At 37.2% G+C, this 10,552-nt stretch overlaps 1 protein-coding gene across 1 annotated transcript; it reads left to right on the forward strand.

The window, feature by feature from the left end:
- Positions 1-6,981: 6,981 nt before the first annotated feature.
- Positions 6,982-8,647, forward strand: LOC106344723. Its single transcript, XM_013784041.1, has 4 exons — positions 6,982-7,110; positions 7,249-7,513; positions 7,604-8,172; positions 8,303-8,647. The coding sequence occupies exons 1-4, from the start codon at positions 6,982-6,984 to the stop codon at positions 8,645-8,647; spliced, it is 1,308 nt and encodes a 435-aa protein (XP_013639495.1).
- Positions 8,648-10,552: the final 1,905 nt, after the last annotated feature.

Consider the following 10,552-nt stretch of genomic DNA (forward strand, 5'->3'; position numbering starts at 1 on the left):
ATTTTTCAAACTTTCTAAAATAAATGTACCGTAAGTGAAATAAAAACAAAACACCCTCATATTTTTTTACAATAATATGCCATAGAAAATTTGGTTTTAAAATTAAAAAAAAAATCGTTTTAAATTCCATATTAACAGCTAAAATATGTATTTAAATTTTTATGTCAAAATCATTATAAAAATAATATTAAAAAGGTGTGAATCATCAAAAATATAAAACACATTAAAATTGTAATTAAAAAATAATTTATCCACGCTCAATAGCAAAACACATTCTCATATAAACAAAAACACTGTCAAACTTCTAGAAGAAAAAAATCACACTACTTCCCAAAAATTATACCATCTCCACCACTCTTCTAGCTTTACCAAGAACACAAACAATTAACATATACACACAATACATTTAATTTTCCCGTCAAAAACACATTCAACTAATAATACATATACCCCGCACGAAGCGCGGGCACACTTCTAGTACACAATAATTGTGTTGGTTTATTTGCTCATACCAATTTAATTATATATGTACTAGGTGTTGATTTTCAATTATTCAATATATATTTATAATTTTATAATATGTAAAAACTATAAATAAATAATAGTACGTAAAAGTATTTGTATATACAATTCATCCTGTAGAAGACAGAAATCTTAACTTAGTAAATATGTATTCCATAATGAGACACTGTATTGCTAACACAGTACATTATAGGGCTACTATACATACACGCTCTTTAACAAAATAGCTCTCACAATAAATTATTTTTGTCATCAGTGATGATATTACTACGATGGTATAAAAATAGATGTTGTTTTTTTTGAAGAAACTAGGGGGTTGTTTCTTAGATAACCAAGTTTATTGTAAATTTGCAAAACAAATATGGTGACAAAACAACCATTAGTAAATAATATAAACTAGGTAATAATTTGTGTCATGCACAAGTTGAAATGTTTATAAAACTTATTTGTAGGAAACATCTGCCATCTATGCCAATGTTCCAGGTAGACATACAATCACCAGTGGTTAGACGATTGCACAATCAAGCCACATACAAAACCAAAATTTAGGTGTAGCTTTTCAAACCAGAGGCTTTTATGCCAAAGAAACTATTAGGGAATCCTATTGTGATTAAGATGACTTGTTGATAAGCTCTATTGAGTTAACGATATACATATGTTGTTAGAGATAAACATGAGTAGAAGTCAGTCATAGTCTTGTATATAAGTCGTACAATGTTCTAATGAATACAAGTTAAAAGTTTATCATACAATCTCTACTTTACATGATATCAGAGCAATAACTATCCTGAAACCTAAATTTTTTTTTTCCGATTCATTAGCAAATCAAGTTAGATGGCTGGTGAAGAAGAGTCCTCTGCAAGTAAAAGCAGTGCTCAAGTTGAGCAAGGTAACGTGGGCGCAGTGAGCTCAACTCCATACTCGTTGTTTGCGTCGGATAACCCTGGAGCATTAATAACTTCGGTGGTCTTTACTGGCGACAACTACAATGAATGGTCTACAGAGTTAACCAACGCCTTGAGAGCTAAAAGAAAATTAGGGTTTATCGATGGAACAATACCTAAACCGTCCATTGATGACCCAAAATTTGATCTTTGGTGTTCGGTTAATTCCATGATTGTTGGCTGGATTCGATCGTCCATTGAAGCGAAAGTTCGGTCAACATGTCTGATTCTCACAAACTCTGGGAGAATTTGAAGAAGCGTTTCTCAGTAGGAAAAAAAGTCCGAGTTCATCATCTGAAAGAACAGGTGGCGTCGTACATGGTCAATCGGTGATGGACTACTATGGGCGTTTAGCAAAGATGTGGGAGGAGCTAGATACGTATAAGCCTCTTCCAGCTTGCGATTGCAGTGCGGCTGCGGAGTATGAGAAAGAAAGAGATGAAGAAAAAGTCCATCAGTTTGTCATGGGAATTGAGAAATCCAGGTTTGGAGGAGTTTGTCAAGGAATCATATCTAGTGATTCCTTAGTTGATCTTGGAGAAGCGTAGGCTAAAGTAATTCGAGATGAGCAACGACTTGCATCATTTAAAGAAAGAGAAGTTCAGCAAAGTGCAGTCGGTTTTGTCGCAAAGAAGAATCAGGTTGATTCATCTCAGCGACGATCTTCCCAGTGTTCTCATTGCGGTCGCAAAGGACATGAGAAAGCTAATTGTTGGCAACTGGTTGGTTTCCCAGACTGGTGGGAAGAGCGTTCTGATAAACAAGAAAATAGAGGTTCTCAGAGTAACAGAGGACGTGGTTCTTCAAGTTCTGATCGAGGGAGAAGTAGTGGACCAAAAGCTCACAATGCTCATGCGACGTCTTCTAATGATTCGAGTTTTCCAGTATTCACAGAAGAGCAATTGAAAGCTCTTACACAGATGATAAATCAGAGAACTAAGTCATCTTCCGATAAGTTGTCTGGTAAGCCATATGGAGATTTGCTACTAGACACTGGAGCCTCTCATCATATGACTGGAGAGCTCTCGGTTCTTAATAATATTACCAGCATATCTCCATGTACGGTGGGCTTTGCAGATGGAAATAAGACGTTTGCTACCCATATTGGCGTGTTTCATCTTTCTAAAAACATCACACTATCTAATGTGTTGTTTGTACAAAACCTCAACTGCTCGCTCATATCAGTGTCCAAGCTTTTACGTCAAACAAATTGTCTTGCACTTCTATCAGATACGATTTGTATATTACAGGATTGTTTCACGAGGACGCTGATTGGAGCAGGTGAATAGAGAGATGGGGTTTATTACTTCAAGGACGTCATGGCAGCTAGAGTTCACATTGCTGAGAAGACTGTTAAAGAAGTTGATCAGTATCGTTGGCACCAGTGGCTAGGGCATCCAGCGTTTTCAGTGTTGAGTTTGTTACCTTTGTCATTTTCTACTAATAAGTCGTTAGCTCATAGTCCTTGTGACACATGTTTTCGAGCAAAACAGACAAGATAATTATTTTATCAAAGTTTGAATAAAACTAAAGAGTGTTTTGAGATGATTCACTGTGACGTATGGGGTCCTTATCGAACATCTTTTGTGGCAACTCCACAACAAAACGGTCGTGTTGAGAGAAAACACATACATGTTCTTAATGTAGCAAGGTCATTGCTATTTGGAGGAAATGTGCCGGTTCGTTTTTGGGGTGAGGCAATACTAACAACTTCTCATCTCATCAATAGAACTCCATATGGCTTACGAGTTACTGTACGGAGAAAAACCATCCTATGAGCATCTCAGAGTATTTGGAAGTTTGTGTTTTGTGCATGCTAAGTCAAGGGACAAGGATAAGTTCGGTTCAAGAAGCAGAAGGTGTGTGTTCCTTGGCTATCCATTCAGTCAAAAAGGATGGAAAGTATTTGATCTTGAAACAGAGGAGTTTCTCATATCTCGTGATGTTATATTCAAGGAAACAGAATTTTCGTTCTCCTCTCAGTCATCAGCTCCGACGATGAGTCAGTTACCAACACAAATCCCACTTGATGATGACTGGGAAATCACGAATTTGTCTCCTATTGTAGACAGGGGGAGTTCAGTTTCTGTTAGTAGTACGCCAGTATCATCTACTGATCAGATAACCACTTCGCAAACAGAGGAGCAAATTGATTCACCTGATAAGTCACCATCGTCTCCGGCTCAATCATCTCAGGAAGGTACAGTTCAGAAGACTACAGATTCAGTGTCAGCTGGTCCTGAGTCTCCAATCAATATCGCTCAACCTGAAACATCTGGTCATGGTCGACGAGCGCGAGTTCCATCAGTTAAGCTCAAAGACTACGTCACATACAATGCGGTTAGTTTGGAAGACCCCTTTCTCTCCCGCCTGTTCTGCATCTTCTTCGCCGCGTAACGGTCCAGGTACGACACCTTACCCTCTGAATGATTATGTGTCTGATCTAAAGTTCTATGTCTCCCATCAAGCTTTCTTAGCAGTGGTTACGGCTGGAGTAGAACCACGAACGTTTTCAGAAGCTATTAAAGATAAAGTACGGAGAGACTCTATGAAAAAGGAAGTGGTCGCACATGAAGAGCTTGGTACATGGGAGTTAGCAAGTCTTCCTCCAGGAAAACGTGCTATTGCATCTAAATGGGTACACAAGATTAAGTATAATGCGGACGGCACCATTGAACGTCACAAGTCGCGACTGGTTGGCTGTGGAAACAAACAGGTTGCAGGTGACGACTATGGAGAGACGTTTGCGCCAGTAGTTAAAATGGCAACGGTTCGAAGCTTGCTCAGTCTAGTTGCAGCAAAGAGCTGGGAAGTACATCAAATGGATGTTCACAATGCTTTCTAGCATGGTGATCTTGAAGAGGATGTGTACATGCGCTTACCGCCTGGTTTTACACACGAAGATCCACGCAAAGTTTGTCGACTTCGTAAAGCAATATATGGTTTGAAGCAAACGCCTCGTTTCTGGTTTGCTAAGTTATCTACTGCCCTGATCGAGTTTGGTTTTGTGCAAGCATATTCAGATTACTCGTTATTCACATACATGTTTGGGTTAAAAACGGTTATGACGAAGTTAACATCCAAATATCCATAAAAATTAGCATAAACATTTTTTACGGAAAGTAATCTTCGTACAAAAGAATTTTTACGATGAACTTTGCGATAAAATCTTGCACTAAACACGATTGATTCGTCAAAACTAAACGCCGATAATCCAAGGACACGTTCGCAAATATCAGAACAAGGTCGCTACATAGCGACCGAACCAGCACGTTCGGTCACTATGTAGCGACCGAACAAGACGTCAGTTCGGTCGCTACGTAGCGACTGAACAAGCAGCCTGTTCGTTCGCTACGTAGCGACCGAACAAGCACCATGTTTGGTCACTACGTAGCGACCGAACAAGCACCCTGTTCGGTCGCTACGTAGCGACCGAACTGTAACGAACATCCATCAGCGGAACAATCCAACTCCGTGCATTCTCGTCTGCTCCTCAATGCTACCTCTCCTGTACCACGGACATATCACTTCTCACATCGTTCCGATTGGAGTTACCGTTGGGACTTTACGATTTGTTTTTATCAAAAAGAAATCGTAACAAATGTTTTATACGGTCCACGAGGTCTAAAACGCGATAAGAAACCCACTTACGATTCTTTAAGAACAAGCCCATAGATTCTATGACAGTTTATATTTTTTATTTATTAAAAAAATATAAAGATAAGTTTCCGCAGAAGAGAAAATTGTTAAGTTTCCGCGGATAAACCCGAAGATAGGAAAAATGGAATATATCCATTTTTCATCTAAGACGGCTTAAACCGACCCTAGAGGAGTATATAAGGAGTTCTAGGAAAGAAGCACAAAGGGAGAAGTTTTTCAGAGCAAACTTAGCACTTAGAGCATTTAGGCAATTTTCCGTTTTCGTTATTCGAGCTGCGACTCAACCAGGGTTTCATAGTCTTAGGACATTAGAACTAGGGATCTCGCCGACAGCTCTCGTAGCCAAGGCTATTACCTTGTTGTAACGCTCATACGCGGAATCGGAATAAGACTCATTTTTGCTCTTTTTACGATTTCTTATTTTTCTCGTTTTTATTGTTCGTGTTATGATTGCTTGGCGTGTGGTATTAGCAAATATCCCGGACCTCTGGGAAATTAGGGTTTTCCTAATTTCCTTATTTAAAAGGAAATCGACGGTGTGAATTTCGGTTCCCACAGTTTGGCGCTAGAAGGAGGGGGGGGGGTCAGCCACAACACGCTCAACCAAACATGACAGTTGACGACGCGAACAACTTGCAGACTCCTCTAAACGGAGGAAGCAATAACAATCAAAACACTCCAGCAGCAGCCATCTCCGCGGCCATCGCAGTAGCTAACGCCGCGACGCTCGAGGAGTTCAAAAAGATGTTCTCCGCCTATGAAAAAAAGTGGGAAGAACAGGACAAATTCGTGGATACCTTGACCAAAAAGGTTGAAACTTTATCAAGGACCCGTGTAGTCCTCCTTCACGGATCGACAAGGATTCGCAGAAGAAAACTTGACTTTGCCACTCCGCTCGATAGGCCTGGAACTTCGCGGGAACGTCCTTCAGGTCAAAATCCCAGCGAAACATCCCCCATCAAGAAACGGAATCTTGAAAACCCTCAGTCTCCCGCAAAGGATACATAGGACAATGAAGTCGAGCGTGTCAACTTGGATCCAAGCAACTTTCCAACGATACGGAAGAAGACGCTGACACGCCTTTCAAATCCTCCTAGCTGTAGATCCTACAATCTACACTAAATATTTTGTAGTATTTTGAGATGTAAACTGGGGAATTTAGAAAGAGTGGGCAACGAGATCCTTAGAACACAACGATATAATCAGACAATTGTAAGTAAAAATGGACTTTATTGAATAGAGAGATCAATTACAATAACTGGGAGAGATTGCTAACTAAAGGAGATCGAAGATCGATTACAATAAGAAAAGGGTAAACAAAGAGTTTGATGTGAATAGTGTGCTCTCTCTAGGGTTTTGGACTTGTCTCTTTACGTCGACTTAGAGCTCTTCTTATACTCAGTTGACTCTGCTGAAAGCTCAACCGATTCTGCGATCTCGTGTTATCCTCGATCTCATCTCCCCTTTGATCTCTTCACTCCGAGCTTGTTGTGGGCTTTAAATCTGTTCGGCCTCATTTCTATCTCGTCCCATTAAGGATGATACCGAAATTGGATCCAACATTTGTCCCCCAATCTCTTCTCGTTGGGACGGTTAAGAGATGACCGTTTTGATCCGGGTTTTGTCGTTATACTTGTTTCACCCATTAGCTCGCGCGTTTTGGTTTGACGCGTAACGGCTACTTCGTCGCTTTTTAGGGCAAACCTAATCGACGCTTGATTTTATCGAGAGAAGCGATAGAGCCGTTAGGATTTGCCGAGATTTATAAATACTCGAAGGCTCCTCTCTTGCTCTCATCTTTGATTCCTTATTTTTCTTCTAAGATTTGCGAATCCTTTTTTCCTTCTCTGTCGCGATGGCTTTATCGTTCTCTTTTCCTTGCCCGATAACCACATCTGATAAACTCGAAGAGCTTTATATTAAGTACGGAGTTGATCGTGCTGTTGTTACCGATTTGGCGTCTTCGTCTAAAACTCCGGAGACAGTTCGAGAAGGGTATTGCGGGGCTTAACTCCCCTTCTTTCAGTCTTGCGGTCTTATCTTCCCGATTCCGGAGTCCGTTCTTGAGTTAATCGCTGGACTTGGCTTAGCGTTTACCTAGATGTGCCCTAATCTTTTGCAGCATCTCATAGCTTTCTCCGTTCGAGCTAGGGAAGAAGGCCTTTCTTTTGGTCTCGATGAATTTCGTCAATTTATGTTAGTGAAGAGGAACGAGCAGAGTCCCGGGACCTTTCTCGTATCTACACGCCCAGGTCGCCATGTTATCGAGAACATTTCGTATCGTGACGACTTCTGGCGAGAAGAGTTCTTTGTTTTCAAGGTCGATCGAGCATCGGTGGGAGACTTCGACTTCTCTCGTCTTCAAAGGAATTGGATTACAGGCATAGGTATCCTATACCTTGATAACTTTCTTTTAGATTTTTTCAAACTTTTTGCTTTTTCTTTTATTTTGGAATCCTTATCGTGCATATTTTCAGCTCGCTTGGGTCAATCGAGTTTCTCGGATCAAGTTCGAGGTCTTTTACACGCTTTCCGATGCGGTCAGGTTCAATGGGAGAGTTTTAGCATGGACAGGATTCGGTCGGCGTTTCTTCTTCCTCGTGGTGAGGGCATTGCTCCGACTATCGGGGAAGTTACTCCGACGTCGGGTTGGCTCGAGGCTTCTTCTTCGGAGCCACCTCAGGATTTAGCTTTGACTCGGTCTTCTAGACGTCGACCTAGAAGATCGTCCTTTCATGCGTCTAGGTCGATTCTGCGAATAGGTACCGGTACTGGCGACTCCCAGAGATCACCGATCTCGCTGAGCTCGGGCTCGCAGGGGAATTCGGCTTCGCCTAGTCGTGGCCGTGCTGGTCCACCTCAGTCCGATATTCCTGATTCATCGCGTTCCCGTTTGAGGAGCAGATCAAAAAGGCAGAGGGTCGAGGATGTCGGTCCGGCCGAAGTCGATCTTGGAGGAAGCGACGCTCCTCAGGCTGCAAGTTCCTCATTCTTTGCTTCCAAAGAGAGGGAAGCTTATGCTAAGATTGCTGCCGCCAATGTTTTGGTATGTTTTTTTTTTTTTTTTTTTTTTTTTTTTTTTTTTTTTTTTTTTTTTTTTTTTGTTTTGCTTGGGTAATACTTTCGTCGCCTCTATTTTTGAGTGTGATGATTTGACCTTGATTCCGGTTTTTTAGGCTATGGATGCTTGTAAGGAGCTTGTTTCGGCGATGAGGAATCATGCCGAATCTTCCCAGAGAGATGCAGACATCGAGAGTGTGGCTCTCGATATTAGGAGAATTTTGAGGGAGCTGGACATCGCGAAGCTCGAGGGAAAGAGAGATGCTGAGAAGATCAAGGCGATGATTGAAGATTGGGAGAGACTTTCCTTCGAGAGGGCGATGTTCGAATCGGAGGTTACTGCCCAGAAGGTTAGGATCGATGAGCTCAAATCCGAGAGGGATCGAGATGTCAGGCGAGCCGTCCGGACCGCACGTCTTAAGGCTTTAACCATGACCCTAGAGTGTATTCGATTTTTTTAAACAGGTAGCTAAAATAGCTTATATTTGTCTTATAACCAAACTAACAGCAAACAATCATCCCAAACATATCAAATTATCAATCATTGTTATAGTTCTCAATTAACTTTGATAAGACATTCAACAGAGTCAACATGAAGAGATATAAAATAGAATTATGAAAATCCAATAAGAAACCAACCTTGAGGATCCGATGTTGATGTTCCGGTGAAGAACCGTGCCACAATCAGCACAACCGCCATCAATAAGCTCTCAGACCCAAAATAAGACATATTATACTATAAATGATGAATGTCTGATGGTTAAATGTGACATGAATAATTACATTTAATATTAATTTTTATTTTTGGTAAAAAATTTTAAAATATGACAATAATTCATATATCATCATTAAAATATATATACTCAAATAGGATATTAAATAATATAATAATAAATATAAAAATACTTTATAAACTTTGAAATATTATTGAAGTCTATTTTTATACTCATACAATTTTTATCACTAAAGAAGATTTTTAAAATTTTATACATTCTTTTAAAAAATTATAAATTAGTAATACAATTTTTTTAATTTTTTAAAAATTTTTTTAATTTTATTTTTCAATAATAATAAAAAAATTATATCATTTTTTTAATTTTATACAAATTTATTTAATATATCTTGACCAAAAGAAATATACAAAAATCTTTTAATATTACAATTTAAATATATATACATATATATTCTTAAATATAATTTAAAATAAATCAAATTATTTAATTTCTCTTAATTTTATGTTTAACTATCAAAATTCATATTAAATATTAGTATCAAAATTATTTTAAAATATTAAAAAAAAAAATTTATATCTAATTTAAGTTTAATTTTTTTTTTATTGGTGCATATAGTGCAGAAAAACACCTAATACTAGGTTAAAGCCTTTACTAGAATTTGTCGTTTGTATTGAATTCAATTCTTTTGGATACTTACACAAGATACTGTAAAATCTTGTGCTTGTCATAAAATCAAGACAATGTACTTGTTAGATTTTAGAAGTAAAGCTGTTTTTTTTCCTGAGAAAGGGTCTGCTAAGTGAAATATTGATCCAACTGATGCTGAAATCAGTGATTTAAAAATTAGGCTACCTTCTCTTTGTATAAGAGTAATGATTAGTCCAAAACAGTTTTATTTAAAAAAGAAAACTACATTAAAAGTTTAATATTAAACACTGTTTTGTTATGAACTTAATCCGTGCGAGTCCACATTAACTAGTACTAACAAATACACTAATCTTCACTATTAAAAGAGATGTACTATTTTTATCAACTATAAAATAGTAATATTAGGTCCATATATTTAGTTACATTTTTTTATTATTTACATTAATTTATTTAATATATAACATTTCTAAATAATTATGAAGATATTAATAACAAATCTATTTTGACGGTAAAACTTAAATTTTAGTATTAGTAATAAAAAAATCTGTTGAAAAAAAATCTAACAAAATCTTTTTTTTAATAAATAAATATTTTTAATTAATACACTGATTAATTTCGTAATTAATAGTATAATATTATTATAAATTAATTTTAACTAAAATTTTATTATAAAAATGCTAATTTATAAATTTTATAACTATAGTCTATATTATATTAAGATGAAGGAATAAATGAATTACATATACATATTATATTAAATTAGTAAACTAATATATTTTGAAAAATATTTTTAAAATAAATAAATAAAATATCATTCATTTTTAAAAATGATTAAATTCGTAAATTATGTAATAAGTTTTACAAAAATAAAATTGTTAGCATATGTTAAATTTTAATATTTATAACTATATATTATCTACTTAGTTATTTTTAGAATAATAAAAATATATTATCTAAAAATGATTATATACAAAATATTGCTAA

This window comes from Brassica oleracea, chromosome C5, assembly GCF_000695525.1.
Source record: "Brassica oleracea var. oleracea cultivar TO1000 chromosome C5, BOL, whole genome shotgun sequence".
Taxonomy (NCBI): Eukaryota; Viridiplantae; Streptophyta; class Magnoliopsida; order Brassicales; family Brassicaceae; genus Brassica; species Brassica oleracea.